The 20,695-nt window shown below is 39.9% G+C and overlaps 1 protein-coding gene and 1 non-coding gene across 3 annotated transcripts in view; one reads left to right on the plus strand and one right to left on the minus strand.

The window, feature by feature from the left end:
- Positions 1–20,695, plus strand: part of ABHD3 (abhydrolase domain containing 3, phospholipase) — a 39,379-nt gene that overhangs the window by 16,764 nt on the left and 1,920 nt on the right. Inside the window, exons 4-8 of one of the 2 annotated variants that reach the window (XM_081801539.1) lie at positions 1,711–1,756; positions 10,160–10,272; positions 15,598–15,771; positions 17,852–17,900; positions 17,980–18,145. In XM_081801539.1, the coding sequence (XP_081657665.1) occupies positions 1,711–1,756; positions 10,160–10,272; positions 15,598–15,771; positions 17,852–17,900; positions 17,980–18,145 (548 nt within the window). The remainder of the gene's footprint in view (positions 1–1,710; positions 1,757–10,159; positions 10,273–15,597; positions 15,772–17,851; positions 17,901–17,979; positions 18,146–20,695) is intronic. The other variant, XM_081801540.1, reaches the window with a different exon arrangement.
- On the minus strand, positions 5,252–5,403 carry LOC115940862 (small nucleolar RNA SNORA62/SNORA6 family). Its single transcript, XR_004075593.1, has one exon. It is a non-coding gene; the product is annotated as a small nucleolar RNA SNORA62/SNORA6 family (small nucleolar RNA).

Consider the following 20,695-nt stretch of genomic DNA (forward strand, 5'->3'; position numbering starts at 1 on the left):
ATTTATTTGAGAGAGGAGCGTGAACATGAGAGAGTGAGCACCAGGGGGAGCAGAGGCCGAGGGAGAGGGAAAAGCAGACTCCTTGATGAGCAGGGAGCTGGCCACAGGACTGGATTCCAGGACCTTGGGATCATGACCTGCGCTGAAGGCAGATGCTCAACCAACTGAGCCACTCAGACGCCCCTGATTTCTGATATTTTAAACATTTCCTTTTTTTTCATTTGGGCCTAATAAAATTCTTTATATGAACTTGCAGATGAAAGAAAGAATTTCTGGGGCGCCTGGGTGGCTCAGTCATTAAGTGTCTGCCTTCGGCTCAAGTCATGATCCCAGGGTCCTGGGATCGAGCCCCGCATCGGGCTCCCTGCTTGGTGGGAAGCCTGCTTCTCCCTCTCCCACTCCCCCTGCTTGTGTTCCCTCTCTCCCTGTCTCTCTCTGTCAAAAAATAAATAAAATCTTAAAAAAAAAAAAGAAAGAAAGGGAGAAAGAAAGAATTCCTTTGCAGAAACATATCCTGAATACCACATTGAAATCTAACCCCTCCCCCTACCATAAGAGTTAGTTGTGAGTGTTGTGTAAGGCAGTCAGAACCCACAGTGATCAGCAACACCCTGAAAGAAGGGAATTAGAACCTTAGGTGGCCTTGATTGATTGGATAAGTATACAGACAAAAACAAAATGAATTTTAATCAACATGAATATAGATTCACTCAATCAAAGAGAATCCTGTAGACGCGAGTCAGGATTTGGTTTGAGGATGGCAAAAAATACATATCTGAGGTTCTGGCTGACTGAAAGTTAAATGAGAATTAAATAATTTAAATGCAGAATGACTTCTTGAAGCTACCATGTCCCTACAATTACCATTGCTATTAATAGCTAACTTTCCTGTATACTTACCATGAACCAACACTGCTCTAAGCCCTTTGCATATGACCATTGATTCAGGAGAGACAAACAAGATTATAGGGAACACAGTTTGTCTTTCTTCCTTGAGGTCAACTGAACACCAAACAGTAACATAGTGGGGGCCCTTCCTACCAGCTCAGATGCGAGGTTCCTTGCAGCTCTACCTGTGGTAATGTTTTCACCTCAGGTAAAATTCCAGTCTCTGTGTCTGTCAAGTCTTGAGGGAATAATAGCTATTTCTTAGAATAGGAATAGATACTTAATGTTACAAATAGGATAGGTAGAGGGCTTTTTTTTTTTTTTTTTTAGTTTGAGGCAAAAACTTTTAAATTTGGCTTGTACTGGGGCACCTGGCTGGCTCAGTGAGGGGACCGTGTGACTCTTAAGCTTGGGGTCCTGAGTTCGAGCCCCATGTTGGATGTAGAGATTATTTAAATAAATAAAAACTAAATAGATAAATAAATAAATTTGACTTGTATTTAGAATTGTTTTAATAACATTTATTGGAGGCCTACACATATGCATAGGAAGAAGTTGTAAAAATTCTGCTTTTCATAGGAAAATTTAACATCACTTCAATATACAATTTTCTGATTTGAACTCACATATTGAAGTTAGAGAAGTGGAAATATATTTTAATGCATTTAGGTGAAGTTGTCAAACATTCTCATGTCTGTGGAATAGATTTTTAAAAATCTTTTAATACCCTAAAACAGTGCCACTAGCATGATTTTAATATGTATTATATTGTGAGCAAGAATCATGTGTAAAAATAACAAACATTACTTTCCTGGTTTTTAGATGTGTGGTTTTTAACAACAGAGGAGTGGCAGGGGAGAATCTCTTGGTAAGTAAATTTAAATTAATGACAACAGCTTAATTTTTAAAAGAATGATTTCTAGTTTTATAATGAAAAGCACGTTCTTCTTTATTTAAAATAACTGTGTGTACAATACAAGTTCACTGTGGAAAAATACAGATAAGCAACAACAAGAAAAGGAAATTTATAAGACTCGTAATTATACAACCAGGGGAATTCCCTTAGCCTATGTATATCCAAATTGTCCATCATAATTAAAATATATGTAATGTATTTCTGTTTTTATAGAAGCTAAAGTTCTATTTTATAACTTTTATACTTACTATATTTTAACATCAGTAGATACTAATCTACATTATTTTTAATGCAAAACACATTTTCTTTAAAAATTAACTGATACAAAACAAATCAGCCAATATGATGATACTTTTTTTTCACTTAAGAAATTTACTTTTGTCATGAAATGGATTGACTGTATGTTATATGCCTATTTGACAGCCAGAGTTTACATAGAGGAAATATTATTTAAATCTTTTTATTTACTCAGCTTTTTTTTGCTCTAACCCATTAAGTTTTTGCTAGAGGTTCTCCCACCTCTTAGAAAATCATCATTCTATCTGATGTTAAACCTGTGAGTTGGAGTGAGAACTCATATTGACTGAAATTTTTTTGAAGATTTTCAACTGTTAATCCCTTACCACTCCAATAGGTCAAAGACAATTCTACCAGAATTGAAAGAAACCTTTTTTTTTTTTGAGTCATTGATAGAGAATGATATTAAGACTATAAATAATTAAGTCATGCTGGAAATAAAAATGTGTAATCATGTTGCCAATGTCAGTACTTTATGAAAACTTAGGGGGAAAAGGGCTCTTGCACTTTGCTTTACAGGGACTTGGGTCCTGGAGGGAATCAAGATCAATATGATTTCAAAAACTAAAGTTATAAAATGTTTATGTTCTCTCTCAAGCACCTCACAATAAATAGTTTGATGTGAAGGTTCACATTTCCTTTTTTAGTCCAGCCCTTTAGAAATCTTGTAGACAAATGGCAGGTACTCTTAAAGGGAAAGATTTGAATTTGTCACTGTGACCCTGGACCCACGAAATCATTTCTGAGCAGCTCTTGTCTGCTGTGTCTCCTTCTAGGTGCTTCCAGGATACAAAAATGGGAAGGGCATTCTGAGGTTCTCAAGGAAATAATGTGTTGCAAAGTAAAGTCCATTCAGTCTCATAAAGTGAGGGACAAAGATCTGTTCATTCAGCAAAGCTGTTTTGTTTGCCTATTAATTGTGGAATTGTGGAAAAGCCAAAAGCCTTGCTCAATAGCAAGTGAGAAGCCGGCACATTGCCCTCCCTGGGGCTGTTAGCTATAGGAGACGGAGAGTGTCCTAGAGCAATATTCTCTCGGTGAGAGAAGCAGCGTGCTTATTACATTCTGACACCAGTGCTTATCTCATCCTGGCCTGGCACTTGGGATCCTCTAATCCTGAAAAGCTCATTTTTTAGATGAGGACGCCTCTGGACAAGTGGGGTGACAGGCCTGAGGTCATAAAACTGATTAGTGGTCTCCGGGCAGGAACTCAGGCTGTTTGTTGGAATGTCTTTACCTTTCAGCACTGGCTTTAAGTCAAGTCAGGCTGAAAATCCGGGGTTAGAGATCAAAGGGGTTTTCAACAAGAGGGTTCCTACCTCAACATCAGATAATGGATGGTTCCCTAAGGACACAGATCTACAGAAATCGGCTCTTGTTTCCTACTGAGCTTTTCCACCTTAGCTTTGGAAGCTAATGGGATGGGAAGGATATAGTGCTCTCTCCCCTCCTGAGTTCCATTTTCTGAAGTAGGCATTCAGAAGGGATTAAGGACCTTCCTTATGGTCTAAGGGGAGGAATATAGAGGGCAGGGCCAGTCAGAACACAGTTCATTTGTCAGACTCACACCTTCAGGCACTCTCTTTCCCATACCCGATACCTCCCTACTAAACATCATTGCACCCCATCCAGGTCTGCTCTTTCCTAAATGCTCCAAAAATTACCTCTCCCTCCTTCCTCCATCCCAATCAGAACAACCCAGGAAGGCTTGATCTCAGCCAGATATGGGTATGAATGTATTGAATCCTTTAGAGTTTTTTTTCCTAACATTGCTAGGTCCAGTTCAGTAATATTGACACTTGTAAGTGGTGGGTACACAAAAGACTGTACAATTCTCTATAGTTAAACAATTTTCAAATAAGGAAGAATGTTTAAATAATTGAAGAATTTCTAGGAATAGTAATAATAATTTAATAGCTTCCTACCATTTATTGAATGCTTAATAGGGGCCAGGTGATCCTATAAGCTATGCAGTGTTTGGCAGGACTTCCCTGTGTGCTGCAAGGAATTCCCATAGCACTAGATTTCCCTCTTCCCAAGTCACTCTAGATCCTTTTATCATTCTTGTCACTGCAGCCTTCTCCTCTCTTGGCTCAGCTCTCACCCTATTTCTTTATTCTTCTGCTCTCACCCTGTTTCTCTATTCTTCTATTCTCCAAGCAGTTGGTTCTCAGCCCTGGCTGCACATTAGAATCCTCTGGGAAGCTTTAAAAACACTGATCCCTGGACCCCATTCCCCCCCACCCCCACCCCCGAGATCCTGACTAATTTGGTCTGGGGTGGAGTCCAAGTGTCTGTGATTTGTCTCGACACTCCCCAGTGAGTCTAAAGTGCAGGCAGGGCTGAAGACTGCTGTGAGGTGGCAGCCTCCCTTCCTGGCGAGCCACCTCTGGCCCCAAACCCAGCCAGGGCGGGGCAGGAGACTTGCTTCTTAGGCGCTTGCACCAAGCATAACTCCTGTCTACCTGGCTGGTCTGCTCCAAGCCGCTAACAAAACCGTGGTGTCACTGTGGAGCATGAGTGCGTATGCGTGTAGCCATGTAGAAATGAGTGGGAATGGGGCACCTAGGCCATCTTGGCCTCAGAGGTGGCCAGGATATTTCTTGGGGTCCTTTGTTTTGTGGCTGGTTATTTTAAGAAACAATCAAAGTCCCGGGCACTTTGAGACATTTGGTCATTTTACCTGTCTATCAACGACTAGATAAAATGATTATTCATTAAAGTGCCAGTTTGATTTATGTGTGCCTCCTGTTATTTTCTCTGACTTCCTATTTAATGACATCATCTTCTAAAAATAAGATCAGTTTTCCTAACGAGTTGGGCAGATCACTAGGTACTAGACTGGGGGTGGGTGAAATGAAAACAAAACAGCAGCTACAACAAAAACATGCTGCAGAGATCAGCAGAGAAGCATGATTCATATTCATGAAAGAATTGCTTCTTCTGGGCGCCTAGGTGCACACAAGAATCACAGAGTTCCTTTGAGCAGCATCTTATCCAATACTTCAGTACAGATCTTTAAATACTTGAGAGAGGAAGGCTGTAAAATGAAATATTCTAAGCTCCTGATGATTATCAGACATTACAATAAAATAAAAGTGAAATTGAAATTATTATTATTATTATTATTATTATTATTATTATTATTTTACTTGTAGCAAAAATACTATCAAACTCCCCTCAGGGAGCCAGAGACCCTTGTGGTATTAGCAAAAGACTTGCCCCTCGTGTAGCACACCACCTACACTTGTAAGTTCATCGGCCAGCTGGAATTGAAATGATTTTATAAAAAAACATGGAAGTGTCTTTTTCAGTTTTCATATTGCTGGATGGAAAACTAAAATCCTAGCGGGCCCAGTTCAGTACTGGATGTGAGACCACTCCAGCACTGAGAGAAGGGTCCTGGATTATGGCTTATACTGCAGATTAGCAAATTCATCTCCTTCCAGAATAGCTAGGGAGAGTCAGGCTACCTGATTAACAGGGTGCATTTTAATTTGTTTCTAGACCGAAGGCAAACAAACAAACAAACAAAAAAACACCACCTTTTAAATGAAATTTACATTTTAAAACAAATGACCTCTAAACCAGGACAGGAAAATTCTCTTTCAGGTTAGGGAGAACTCAGTTTGTCTACTTTTTGGAAGTGGATTAAGAAGGATAGATTATATGTAGTCCACAGATGAATATAAAATATATGCTTTACTCTTTTCCCATCTGTTATGTGTGAATAATTAGAATTAATTTTACTTCATTATTCTCTTCAGTGATTTTTTTGAACGAACCTCTAAAAGCCATTAAACAAATTACTATTGTTTCTCTCAGATCATAGCTGCAGTTGAACAATTTGAACAATCTTGGTTTGTAATTATTTTCAAATTATTCTAACTTATAAAATATTTATGCCCAAACACGTGCTGGAAGATTATCTGTCCTTTAGATTTTCTTCATTTTTCCAGAATACCTTTCCCATCCTCGTCTCACTGTAAAAGAGTTTTTACCACACAGCTGAATGCTGCAAGGTCTCCCTTAATCCCTTTTCTCATTAGATATGGCTTACTCTACTTCTGTTCTGGAAGCATGGAAAAAGACAGGAATTACTGCAATAGGATTAGTTGCTGGTTGCATTAGTAGCCCTAGCAACTGAGAATTAACTAACGTTTTGTCTAAAAAGCTGCTAGTTATATTTTTAGACCTGAAGAAAATTTCTGCCAGGCCTACGAATTCAGTATATGGCCCCCATTAGTGTCTTTGCTGTGTATCCTGGATGAAGACCCTTCTTTAGTGATCTCAAGTCCTGTGAAGAAAGAAGGCATATGATGTTTCCTGTTGGAACCATTACGTAGCAAGAGGTCATGTGATATAACCACATAGTTTTGCATATCAGAAGTTACTAATCAGGCCTTCTCATTTTTCAGTCCTGTGTATTTCAGTTCAATTCAACAAGTATCTACTGACTGTCAGAGATAGAGGTAAGATAGTAGTAGATAGACAGGTAGTAGATAATGTGGGCCAGGAGCAGACTTGCTGGGACAATTAGGGGTAGAATGGGGAAGGTTGTGATGTCATGAAGACCAGGGGCCAAGTCTTGGCCGTTTACCTGATATTTATGCAAGGCATGATTTCAACAGGCAGAGTTGACGGTGAAGGACACTTGGCAGATGAAGTATCCACACAGGTAGCAAGGATATTATGAGGCCAGCACACAAGACAATAGTGGTGTCTCATTGACGTGACTCTGTACCTATGGAGAAATGGTAAAATCCAGAGCTGGAAAGGTTGCTTGACATACTGTGGAGGGCCTTGAACACTTGGCAGAAGAATGTGTCCTTAATTCAGTCAGCAGTGGGAAGCTAATGAAGAGTTTTAAGCAAAAACACTGTCATGATTAGAGCTAGAAATGTTCTTTAGGAGGATTAATCAGCCAGTGAGTGGAAGATATGAGTAGGGGTGGTTATGAGCAAAGGCTGGGAGTTAACTAGTTAAGTCGTTACTACAGCCGTCCGAGTGAGAGGTGAAAAGGCCCGGTAGCAGAGACAGTCGGTGCCATAGACTTGTCACATCTTTACCCTTGGGGCACTTACCATTCCCATGCACGCGTACCTGATGACTGTCACCTGCAAACGCTCACATCTCTTTGACGGGGGCCTCTCTGGCCACGGGAGCCTGCTGGACCTGTGCTCAGGGCCAACCAGGAGTGCCAGCGAGTAAACATCCTCCAGGAGCAGCCTTCAACCAATGGCTGAAGGGGACTGGTGGAACCCAGCTGTCTCGCCACTCGTTTGGGATAATTTTGAGCCATACTCACATGGTGTCCCAAAGTGCCTCAAGAGGGTTGGGTCCCCCGTCACCCATAGCCACAAACTGCCTTGGTCCCATAGTCTTTATTGACTTCCTACCCTCCCTGACTCAGTTCACCATTCCCCAACTGGTGCTTCCTGGTCTCACCTTCCAAATGAACTGCTTGCACTCGCATCCTGTCTGTCTCAGGGGCTCTTCCAGGAGACTCTAACATACCAGGCCTTGACTAGAGTGGAAAGAAGGGATTTCCGGTGTTTCCCGAAAAAGACACTGAGGAAGAAGCTACAGGACTTGGCAATTCATTGGCTATGAGATTAAGGGAAAGGGAGAAGGCAATGTCACCTACAGTTTTAACTAGGAAAATATAGGTGTCATTTATTTTTTTAAAAATGGGAAGTTAGGAGGAGCATTATAGTGTTCATAAAGAGAAGAATTTACTTTGGGGCATTTTAAGTTTGAAGTAGTGACAGAACACAGTAGTGAAGCTGCCTGCTAGAACTTGGAAGTTTGGATCTGGAGCTCTAGATCAGGTGAGAGGGTGGAGAGTTGGTTTGGTCGTTGCCTAGCGGTGGTCTGATGAAGCCAGGAAGGTAGGTAAGACCCTCAGGAATCAAGTATTAACCAGAGAAGCAGAGGCAGGCCTAAGACAAGACTTTTGGGAATGGGGTTGTGGGGAGAATGACAGGAAGCAGGCGGGAAGTGGAAAGCCAGCAGCAGGAGAAGAACGGGGTAGCGCCATCACAGAAGCCAAGGGGGTAGCTGGCGGGAGGCAGGACCATGCCAGAAAGGCTCTGGATTGGCTGAATTTCAGAGTTCTGGCGACTTTGATCCATGGAGTATTGTCAGATTTGATATTAATGTAACCCATCTGGAGAAAAACATTTATAGACAAAATCAGTTCCTGTATCTGAGGGTACCAGATGCTGACTTATTAACTGAATCCCTCATGGTATCCCAGTGCTTTACAAGAAGTCGTGTACTTACTACAAACAGGTGATCCAGGCTCTGCTGCTTTGTGACCTTTGGCGAATTACTCAACCTTGCTGACCTCAATTTCCTCACGTGTAAATAAGGAACCAGGTCCTTCCTGGCACTAAGATTCTCTGATCTTAATCATTTTCCACAGGCCATTTTTCTCATACCCTGACTTCTATGTTTATATTCGCGTGTACCCATGTGTGTGCATGCATTCACTTCAAGCCTGCGTGACAAGAGTACATGTGGTGACTGTCGCAAATAATTCAGAAATGTTAAAGCCATGCAGTGTGAATAGACTCACATGTAATAAAAATACCATGTAAGGATTTCTTCACCTGAATTCTTGTGACAAATTGTGCAGTCTCTGTGAATGAGCATGGTACTAGATATTATTCCATTTAGATTTTACATTGAATTTGTGCCCTTCAAATGCACTTAATCACAAAGGATTTTTTTAAAAGTATCTCAGCTTAGTCTCGTATTAGCTGGTAAGGTGTGCCAGGAGTCTTTTAACGTCTCTAAATTCAGTTTCCTATATAAAATAGATATAATAATGGGATCTTCCTCAGGGTTTTGTAGAGACAAACTTAATTATTTAATAACTTAGCCACTGTAAATCTTATCAGGTTAACATTTGTCTTTGGCAGAGTTTCATATTTGCAGACCTCAAAAAGATGATATTGGCAGTGGGTAGTGTTTTAGGCTTGAGTTTAATTGGAAGGATCGTTAAAAACTGTGGATGTCTCAGGCTTCGCATTGGCGATTGAATGGTGGGTGAACATGACCTTGAGATCATGGTTTATTGGAATAGTAAAGTCAAGATGGTCCAGGTCCCTGTTTTTATTAGAGCAGTGTTAACCAGATTCCTCTCCGTGTTATTCAGTTTCTGGTTATTTTATCTCACAAATGCACACTCACACATATTCATGTACACGCTCTCACATTTATTCTACAGAGAGGATTGCCCTCTCCTCCCGCAGCTCAAACAAAGCATTTGTGAAGCTTTCCTGCTAGAAACAGAGCTCTTATTGATGAAGTTCACATGAAAACCCATTTGTTTTAATGCATTATGGATTGAGGCATAGTCAGCTTTACATATTTTAACATATTAAGTGTCTGTTGCAGTGTAGTGCAGCTGGGGCTCTGTGGATATATTATTGTAAAAGAACATATGTGATTAATAAATGCAACTGGAAATTGCCTTATCTAGAGGGAAAGCAGTGCCAAAAAACCACACTCCCTCCTTGGTGGACAGCACTTAGGACAAGGAAAACAGTTCCCCAGTTAGAAACCAGCCACAACTTAAAAATTTTGTGGCATCATTGTAAAGTCTCTTTTGTTTGCTTGCTTGCTTATTTTTTTTTAAATAAAGAATTACTTCGGCTTTGTCAGGCATAATTTTTTTGTTGCTTTCAAAAAAAAAAGTGTAATTCTTCACTTTTTCTTCCTAAATTGACTCTGTCCTTGTTGGGTTGGAGACACATTTGAATATGGTACTGTGTATTCTATTTCATTTAAGGTATTTGTGTTGGTCTTGCCCTATGTCTGTCAAGCCTTCCTTGCGTGACCAAAGTCTTTTGGTTAGTGCCAACTCAGGAGAGTGTTGACTTGAAATGGCATATACTGCAAGATGTGAATATGATAGCTTATTATTACTCATTGTATATGCAAAGGTTTATTTTCTCATATTTGTCTTCTTGCTCTTTTTACATTTCTGCATTATACAAATCATGAACCTCATAATTTAAAATTTTGCGCTTTACCTGTCTCTCCTTACAGACACCAAGGACTTACTGTTGTGCTAACACGGAAGACCTGGAGACAGTTATTCACCACGTGCACAGTCTGTACCCTTCTGCTCCTTTCCTGGCAGCAGGGGTGTCGATGGGAGGGTAAGGTTTTTTTCCTTTCTAAAATGTCTGAGAGAGAAGTGGCCTTACTGAGTGCTTCTTTCAGGAGACTATAAGCTACAAAGACATTTTAAAAATGAATGTTGGATTATTTTTATCTGATTTTACCACATGTGGTTGAATGAAGGAAGAAGTTCATCCAGGCGAATGTTGCTATTTGCCTTGGCAACTATGGCTCTGTGGTGAAAAGGATGCAAGTATCTCCTTGGGATCCTCAGGGTTGTGGGAGCCTGAAGGCTTGTTGACGTTGATTTCCATCACTTGGGAGCTGCCATGTTGACCTTCAGCTTCCCTGATGGTCTCCCAGCTGTCCCTGTAAGTGTGTCCTCCGGCATCACACTGGAAGCTGACCTCGGAGACTGACTTTCATCACTCCAGGCGTAGAAATAATCACTTCTTGCTCTCTCCGGCTGAAGAGGCCTTCAAAAATTTTTTTCCTCCAGGTGGTGGTGTTTTTGTTTGTTTTGTTTTGTTGCTGGGCAGTTGGGCCTACCCTGGAATGCTCTCCTAGAAACTCTGACGTTTTATTGTTAACCCTTACTCCAGCTGCTCTTTTAAGCATATGAATATTTTTATAATTTGTGCTTCTTGCAGTTACACTGGGGCTTAGTTGGAACATCTATGCCATATTTATTCATTTCTACTAATAATCATGTATATTTTTTATGTTCCAGTGATTATGAACTTAATAAAATACAAAATTTTGATTATCTGGAATTTCATATGCTTAGATTCCCTAAATGCTTGTTCCAAAACTGACTTTTTAAAATCAGCAAACAGGGTGCCTGGGTGGCTCAGTCGTTAAGCGTCTGCCTTCAGGGGGCGCCTGGGTGGCTCAGTCAGTTAAGCGCCAGCCTTCGGCTCAGGTCATGGTCCCAGAGTCCTGGGATTGAGCCTCACATTGGGCTCCCTGCTCGGCGGGAAGCCTGCTTCTCCCTCTCCCCCTGCTTGTGTTCCCTCTCTCGCTGTGTCTCTCTCTGTCAAATAAATAAATAAAATCCTAAAAAAAAAAAAAAAAAAGTCTGCCTTCGGCTCAGGTCATGATCCCAGGGTACTGGGATCGAGCCCCGCATCGGGCTCCCTGCTCCGTGGAAAGCCTGCTTCTTCCTCTCCCTCTCCCACTCCCCCTGCTTGTGTTCCCTCTCTCGCTCTCTCTCTCTGTCAAAATAAATAAATAAAATCTTTAAAAAAATAAAAATAAAAAATAAAATAAAATCAGCAAACACATGAGGTAGAAAATGGTATTTTTTCTTAATTTTGTAATTGATTTATCTGCCATTTCAATTTTCAGAACATTTTAGGAGCATATCTACTTGAAAATGAACAGGCTTTACAAATGACAGATTCTGAAAAATAGTCTTTAACCATAGCTTTTTAGATTCTGATAAACATAAAACTAAAAAGAGAAGAATACATTTCTTACATTAGCATGGAAGGTCTGACTTGACCTACTAAAGGAAGAAATCTGAATCAGTGCAGAAAACCCAGGCAGAATCTCTGAATTGTGCTCAATGTATTTCTCTTTCCTTTGCCCTATAATTGAACTGTAGAGGACAGGGTGCCGGCTGAACTTTTTCCCTTAATCATAAAAAGTCTTGACTTTTTAAAGGCCAGACCTTACATAAACAGGCCCAGATTCTCTATTCAGAAGCTCCTGGGAAATGCCTATTCATGTCGCTTTGAAGCCTCAGTGCCTGAAGGCAGAACTTGACCATTAGCCTTTGCAGCTGGTTGAATAATAATGTCTTGTAAATTGTTTGAAGGAAGCACCCTTTCTAGTTGCCTAGCACTGTGACATGTTCCCGAGTGGGCTTACCACTTGGGGATGTGTTTTATAGCTTGACACTTTTTTTTTTTCTTTTGGCAATGCAACAGACAAAAGCATAGTCTGTCGAAGATCCTAATATCCAGGGCCCCTGTAGACTGGGGTAATCCACAAGCCTGTGATGCCTGGGACCAAGTAGGGGATTTAAGCCAGAACTGAGTCTAGCCAAGGAATCCACACCATGCTAGACCCAGTCAGGTTTCAGTCTCCCATTGAGTTGGTAAACAAGCTTTAAAGAATGTATAGAAAATTCTAAGTATATATAAAAGAGAAGAGTATAATGATCCCCCATATATACTAACCACTAACCACCTGGCTTCAATAATAATCAACCCTCTTCACACAGCTTCAGTAATTATCAACTCATGGATAATCTTGTTTATCAGTATCACCCTCCATTCCTCCCCAACTCTGATTATCTTAAATAAATCTCAGATATCATTTATAAATATTTTAGTAGGTATCTCTAAAGGTAGTCGCTCTTTAAAACACACACACACACATACATACACACAGTACCATTATCACACCTGAACAAAACTAACAATAATTCCTAAAATTCATCAAATATTTTGTCAGCGTCACATTTCCCCACTTGATGGTTGGTTGGTTGGTTGGTTGGTTTTACACTGTGTTTGAGTCAGGAACCAGATAAGGTCCATACATTGGGGTTGATATGCCTCTTAAGTCTCTTAACTCATGGATTCTTTTTCTGGCTCTCTCTTTGGGTGAAAAAATGGAGTCCTTTCTCTGTCAAAATAAAACATCCTCTTTTGGAGTAACATCTTGATATTATTTTTCTCCTGAATAATAGTCAAGAAGTACTTGGTCGTGGATACTATGGTCCTTCCTACTCCTGAGAGCTTCCCTTCCAACCCTTCCAATTTGCCCATTATACCAACTTCCTGGCACTCTCTGACTTCCAGCCAAAGAATAGGACGACCAAAACTAGGACTCTAGAATGAATGCTTTACAGGAGAGTAAACATCATTCTTTAAATGACTTAGTGAACCACAGTCCTGTATCCCAGGAGTGCAGTCATTATTAAGAGTCATTTGCAGAAACACAATTTCCATTTTTTATCTAAAACCTCATCACATTCACTCTGCAAGCCACTTGGGCTGGGAAAGAGAAGGAGACAGAATTTTTACCCATTTCTCCTATTTCAGAACCTAGGCAATTGGAGAAATAAAGAATGGAAAATAAAATGACTAACTGAATTTAAATTCTCATTCTTTTTCTTAGTTGGTAATGTTAAACTTAGATTTCTGACATTAGTATTAGATTAAACCCCATTCTTGTCCCTCTTACCAAAATAGAACTAGATTAAAATCAGGAAAATTGATAGAACCAAAGAAAGGGGAAAATGTGTGATAATTAAGGACAAAAAACAGGAAAGAGTAGGAAGAGAAAACAAGTGACTTTGAGGGCAAGGAGCTCTGCCACAACTCAGAAAGTCTAACTGTATGCTAGGGAGCCCTTTAGAGACTTACTTTAGGGAGCAAGGGCTCAGAGGCAACCAGGATGCCCACTCAGACCGATTACTCACAATCTCTGAATTTAAACCCAGATGTCTGTAATAATTTTGAAAGCTCCACAGGTGATTCCAATGTGCAACCCTGTCTGAAAACCATTCCTTCATGCTCTCTCATCTATGCCAAAGGTTGGCATAGCACAGCCTGCAGGCCAAATCTGGCAATCTGTCTGTTTTTGTTCAAGAGGTAAGAATGGTTCTTATATTTTTAAATGGTTGAAAAATAGGGGCCTGGGTGGCTCAGTCAGTTAAGCATCCAACTCCCGATTTCAGCTCAGGTCATGATCTCAGGGTTGTGAGATCGAGCCCCATGTCAGCTCTGCACTGGGAATGGAGCCTGCTTAAGATTCTCTCTCCCTCTCCCTCTGCCTCTCCCCCTGGCTCACATGCACACACTCTCTCTCTCCCTATATAAATAAAGTTTGTAAAAAAATAAATAAATGAGGCATCTGGGTGGCTCAGTAGGTTAGGCGTCTGCCTTAGGCTCAGGTCATGGTCCCAGGGTCCTAGGATCGAGCCCTGCGAAGGACTCCCTGCACAGTGGGGAGTTTGCTTTTCCCTCTCCCTCTGCCTCTCCCCCAGCTTGTGTGCTCTCTCTCTCTCTTTCTCATGCTCTCTCTCAAATAAATAAAATCTTTTAAAAAATTAAAATTAAATGGTTGGAAAAAATCAAAAGAAGAATAGCTTGTATCATGTGAAAATTACATGAAATTTAAATTTCATCCATATAGGGCACCTGGGTGGCTCAGTTGGTTAAGCGACTGCCTTCAACTCAGGTCAGGATCCCGGAGTCCTGGGATCGAGTCCCACATCGGGCTCCCAGCTTAACGGGGAGGCTGCTTCTCTCTCTGACCCTCTCCCCTCTCATGCTGTTTCTCTCTCTCTCTCTCAAATAAATAAATAAATAAAATCTTTAAAAAAATAAACAAATAAATAAATTTCGTCCGTATATAATGTTCTGTTGGAATACAGCCATCGCCATTCATTTATGTATTATCAATAGCTACTTTTGCACTACAATCATAGAGTTGGGTAGTTATGACAGATATTATATGGCCAGCAAGGCCCAAAATATTTACTCTGTGGCCTATTATAGGAAAGTTTGCCTGAAACACTCCTCAAATACTAAAACATTCACCTAGAAGCTGGGGCCCAAGGATTTGCGTATTTTTAATAAACCCCAATATCATTTTTTTTAAAGATTTTATTTATTGATTTGACAGAGAGAGAGTTAGCGAGAGCAGGAACACAAGCAGGGGGAGCAGGAGAGGGAGAAGCAGGCTTCCCACCAAGCAGGGAGCCCGATGCAGGGCTCGATCCCAGGACCCTGGGATCATGACCTGAGCCGAAGGCAGACGCTTAATGACTGAGCCACCCAGGCGCCCCACCCCCAATATCATTTTTAAAAATGAAAGAAAAGGAAAGGAAAGGAAAGAAAAGCAAGGCAAGGAAGGGAGGGAGGGGAAAAACCCCACTTTTACAGGGGATTTCTCTTATATTTCTCTTCATAGAAGGATATACATGTAAGTAATAACTGTATGCCTTGTCCCATTCACAATATAGTCTACTGCAAGATAAATAATTATATGAATGTAAAGAAAGAATGAAAATACTTGCATGCTTTTCCAAGATGAAGGCCTTAAACATGGGTTTATGTTTTTCTTCTCCATAGTTAATGTAAAATCCGTAGTTAGAAATGAGATGTCTTGGGGCACCGGGGTGGCTCAGTAGGTTAAGCGTCTGCCTTTGGCTCAGGTCATGATCTCAGGGTCCTGGGATTGAGTCCCACATCAGGCTCCCTGCTCAGTGGGGATCCTGTTTCTCCCTTTCCCTCTGCCCCTCTGCTCCTGCTCTCTCTATCTCAAATAAAAAAATAAAATCTTAAAAGAAAAGAGATGTCTTGAGATAACAAATTCATCACTAAGTTTCCTGTTGCTCCCCATTTTAGAATGCTGCTTTTGAATTACCTGGGCAAAACTGGGCCAAAAACTCCTTTGAAGGCAGCTGCAACTTTTTCAGTTGGTTGGAATACTTTTGCTTGCTCTGAGTCATTGGAGAAACCACTCAACTGGCTGCTTTTTAATTACTACTTGACAACTTGCCTCCAGTCTTCCGTTAATAAGTGAGTCATCTTTAAAGCCTGATGTCTCCAAACTTTTGGATTACATTCCCCAACAGAAAAAAAGTTGTAAAGTACAATACTGCTAATATTTGTATATTTATGTTTACGTTATATGCATTTGCTACTGTACCCAAATATTCTTTGTTATAAGTATATACAAAAGTAAAATATTTTAAGTATAAGCTAAAAATGTAATACAAGTTGTAATGTTTTCTTTCTGTATCTCAGTGGTACAACCCCTAGGATATGTGCCCCCACTTTGAAGATCACTGTTCTGTCACTGTTCTAAATTATTCCAAAAGACTAAAAATGTTAGCATTGACTGTGTTGAATAACATGAGGGCTATTTCCCCGGATTTTCTACCTGTTGGTAATCTATTAGTACCTAATTCTTTCCTAGGTTGTAAGCAATGTATTAAGTGTTTTTAGTGCAGAATAATATAGTTTCTTAAGCATATGCTTACAAGCATAGTATGTTTTAGAAGCTTAGGAGAATGCACTTCACTTGGATATTCTCAGCCCCCAGAGTTCTTAACGTTACCAGAATGCTATGTTTGCATTAGTTTTTCTGGAATTGTTTGTATGTCTTCTACCATTTAAGTTGGTGTGATACCAAAGAACAGAGGTGTTTCTGTTTCTATTTTGATGACTATTACCATCGTTTTTAGGTGAATTGATCAATGTAATACAAATGCTAAATAAAAATTCTAGTTAATTTGTACAGGACTTATCGAAAACCATAGATACCCTGAAAGCTGACATTAAACATTGGATTAAACTTAGCCTATTTATTAAATTACAGATGTTGATTATAAAATATTGCTTAAAATACTAAAAAGATCAGTAATTGGGACGCCTGGGTGGCTCAGTTGGTTAAGCGTCTCCCTTTGGCTCAGATCATCTTGGGGTCCTGGGATCGAGTCCCACATGAGGCTCTCTGCTTGGCGGGGAGTCTGCTTCTCCTTCTCACTCTCCCTCTGTGCTCTCCCTCTGTCTCAAATAAATAAATAAATAAAATAAAAATAAAAATAAAAAGATCACTAATTACTCATTGTCACTGAAATGGGGGCCAGTAGCAAGAACAGTAAAGAAAATGATTTGGGAATTAAAGCACTGGTTAGGGGCGCCTGGGTGGCTCAGTCGGTTAAGCGGCTGCCTTCGGCTCAGGTCACGATCCCAGGGTCCTGGGATCGAGCCCCACATCGGGCTCCCTGCTCAGCAGGAAGCCTGCTTCTCCCTCTCCCACTCCCCTTGCTTGTGTTCCTGCTCTGGCTATCTCTCTGTGTCAAATAAATAAATAAAATCTTTAAAAAAAAAAGTACTGGTTATATAAGAAAAATGACCACCATTTAGGGGCACCTGACCAGCTCAGTCAGTAGAGCATGTGACTCCTGATCTCAGGGTTGTGAGTTCAAGCCCCATGTTGGATGTAGAGCTTACTTAAAAATAAAGAAATAAAATATTTTAAAAGAAAGAAAGAAAAATGACCACCATTTAAAATATAAGTATATAAAATGTAAATTTTAATTTTCAACATAGCAATTTAAAAATAATGTCTTCAAGTGGTTTATCCAGTTGAAAGCTTCTGGTTTACATGAGGCCTTTTTAGCCAAATTGGTTTAATAGTAGCAGTATTTAGGTACGTGTTGTTATGAAACAATACTTATGTTTATTATTACAAAATTAGTTCAGTGTCCTTCAATTAAGAAAAAAGTACTCTTGGAGCGCCTGGGTGGCTCAGTCAGTTAAACGTCCAACTCTTGATTTTGGCTCAGGTCAGGATCTCAGGAATGTGAGATCGAGCCCCATGTCAAGCTCCATGCTGGGTATGGAGCCTGCTTAAGATTCTCTCTCCCTCTGCCCCTCCACCCCACTCTTTCTCTAAAAAATAAAAGTACTTTTCAAAAATGTCTTCAGGATAAATGTCAGTGTACTTCTGCTGAGTCTGATTAAGTAAATATTCATTGAGTATCCACTTTGTGCCCTGTGTTAGACTGTTCGGTTATTTATTATGTACTTTAGGTATGATGGAGAGAGCAATAACCTTAATTTTTTACCTTTGAAATTATTTTTGCTGCAGACACCGGCATATGTTTGTGAAACAAATCGACATGGACCATGTCATGAAGGTAGGAGAGAAACTTTATGTAATATTTTGATTTCCTCTTCAGATTCCAAGAAGAGAGATCATCTGTTTTTATGTTTCAGGCTAAATCCATCAGAGAGTTTGATAAGCGATTCACTTCAGTCATGTTTGGATACCAAACTATTGATGATTATTATACTGATGCCAGCCCGAATCGTAGACTGAAATCAGTAGGAATTCCAGTGTTGTGTCTGAATTCTGTGGATGATGTTTTCTCACCAAGTCATGGTAAAATTCACATAGTTCTATACATTTTGACGGGAATTGACTGTTCTATTTTTATTTTTTTAAAGGTTTTATTTATTTATTTGAGAGAGATACAGGGAGGGAACACAAGCAGGGGGAGTGGGAGAGGGAGAAGCAGGCTTCCCGCCGAGCAGGGAGCCAGATGCGGGGGCTCGATCCCAGGACCCCGGGATCATCACCTGAGCCAAAGGCAGATGCTTAACTGACTGAGCCACCCAGGCACCCCGAATTGGCTGTTTAGAAATACTGGTTTTGTTTTTTTTTTAAAGAAAATACAGTAAGGAGAAATTAAATGTCATATAAAATGTTTTCCACTGCAATAAATAAAATAGCTAGATACTAATAATTTAGTATCTAAATGTGTGAGGTCACTTTAAATGCTTTCACAGACCCTTATCTAGTTCATTGTGAGAGGCTTCGAGTGCATTATGACTCTGAATATTTTGCTTGTTCTAATTTTTTATAACCTTTTCTTCTTAATCAGATACACTGTTCTTTGGACAGATTATGTGCCTCACAAGTTCATTGTCATCACTTGCTTTTTCTTCTTCAGATTCTTAAGCAGAAGACTTTGGAATTTTTCTCCCTTTTAACCTGGAAGAGAACTTGAGACTTTATATATAAACATGATGTCCTTGAATATCTCAATGAGTGTAGCACATTCGGTCACATTTGAAGGGAAACAGTATTCGCTTTTCCCTGGATACTGTATAAAAGAAAATTATAGCCAAATTAACTTCCTTGCTCTCTTAATTTAAGAAATAGGGAATTTGGTAGCAAAAATATATACGCATATGTTCATACATTGAAGCAATATAAGGCGATTAGAAGTCATCATAAGAACCAGCAGACTTGACCTCTAATTCTTTTTCTAATGAAATTTCACAAAGCTTTTTTTTTTTTTAAGATTTTATTTATTTATTTGAGAGAGAGTGCGCACCAGAAAGAGCACAAGCAGGCGGAGCAGCAGAGGGAGAGGGAGAAGCACGCTCCCCACTGAGTAGGGAGCCCGACCCCCAATGCAGGGCTTGATCTCAGGACCCTGAGATCACGACCTGAGCTGAAGGCAGACACTCAGCCTCAACCAACTGAGCCACCCAGGCGCCTCCAAAAGCTTTTTATAATTTTTTTTCTCATTCCCCCCTCCTAAATAGTTTAAAAACATTTTCCCAGAGTACTTCATTAAAAAAAAAAAAAAAAGGTAATCTGACTACAAACACAACATATAGGTATTGTCAACATTTCAGAAAGTCCCCAAAGTATATAAAAATAAAAATCACCTATCATTTTATTGTGTGATTTATGATTAATCACAAGTAACTTTAGATGACTGGAACTTTTTGGCCTTTCACCACAAAGCAAGAAATGAAACTGTGAACTTTAGTATTAGTTGAATTACATGGTGGTTATTTAGCCTACTTTCATTGGATTAAGGAAGTGTAGTACTTCTCCTTTTTTAATATTTCACAGACCCTTCTTTTACCAACCAAAATTTCTCAGCATGTTAACCTGCCCCACTTGGTTGAAATTTAAATTCATTGTTCCCTATTCTTTCCCAAGTCCTTAAGACAGTCTTACCACATTGAAATAGTAGGCAGTTGTCTGCACTCTGAGAGCATAGGCAGCCAGCCCCTTTCAAGTCACTCAGCGTGGCACAGCTTTTGTTCTTCTGATAGGACTGTAACTATCAGTGTTAGAAATTCCTGAGTGTATCCAGAGTGTGAAATTGGGACTCATAATAATTCCATCAGAGGCAAATGAAGCATTCTAAATCAAAGCCTTTAATGTAAGGTGAAAAAGGAAAAGCAAAAATAAAATGTCATTTCACCTGCCCCTCCCCTTGAGCTCTCACACCTCATCCCAAGATAGAAGATACTCTTCTTTAGGTGGGGCTGGCTAAGGATGTGAGTTCAGGACCCAAGTAAGGGGCTTGGCTTGCTGGGCCTTAATTTAGGATCTTGAAGTTTATTCTTCAGGGAGCGTTGTGAAGGGGTCAAACTGAGCGCATCATCTGAACAGGCAATTTGGGCACAGCAGCATCTCTATCTTATAAGGGTCTCAGTTCTAGAGTGTGTCAGCTTCCTTTCCTTCATTAGAAGGGTATGTGGTAGGGAGATGTTACCTTTAATTAGCTCATTTACCCTTAAGACTCCGTCCAAGATATGAAAGTCTAAATACTGCAACAACCACATTACCTTAATTAAGGAGATAACATTTAGCAGTATCTGAAATTAAAACACTTCTCATGCCAGGTTGTGATTCATTATAGCTCTTAAATCAAAACATTTTCACTGTAAACTCTAAGCGTGGGAGAAAAAATAAAAATAAAAGAACTTCAGTTCACATCCTTTAGAGTGAAGTTTTTACTCAGGATAGGTTTTGTAGCGTATAGGAAAAGATTGTCATTACTACAGAGTTATTTAAATATAGCAGCTGTATTTTCAAAATAAAATTTTTCTTTCTCCTGACTGTAAATAGAAAGTCAGACAATGAAGGAGCACCTGGGTGGCTCAGTGGGTTAAGCATCTGCCT

This window comes from Leptonychotes weddellii, chromosome 13, assembly GCF_054177405.1.
Source record: "Leptonychotes weddellii isolate Sample4059 chromosome 13, ASM5417740v2, whole genome shotgun sequence".
Taxonomy (NCBI): Eukaryota; Metazoa; Chordata; class Mammalia; order Carnivora; family Phocidae; genus Leptonychotes; species Leptonychotes weddellii.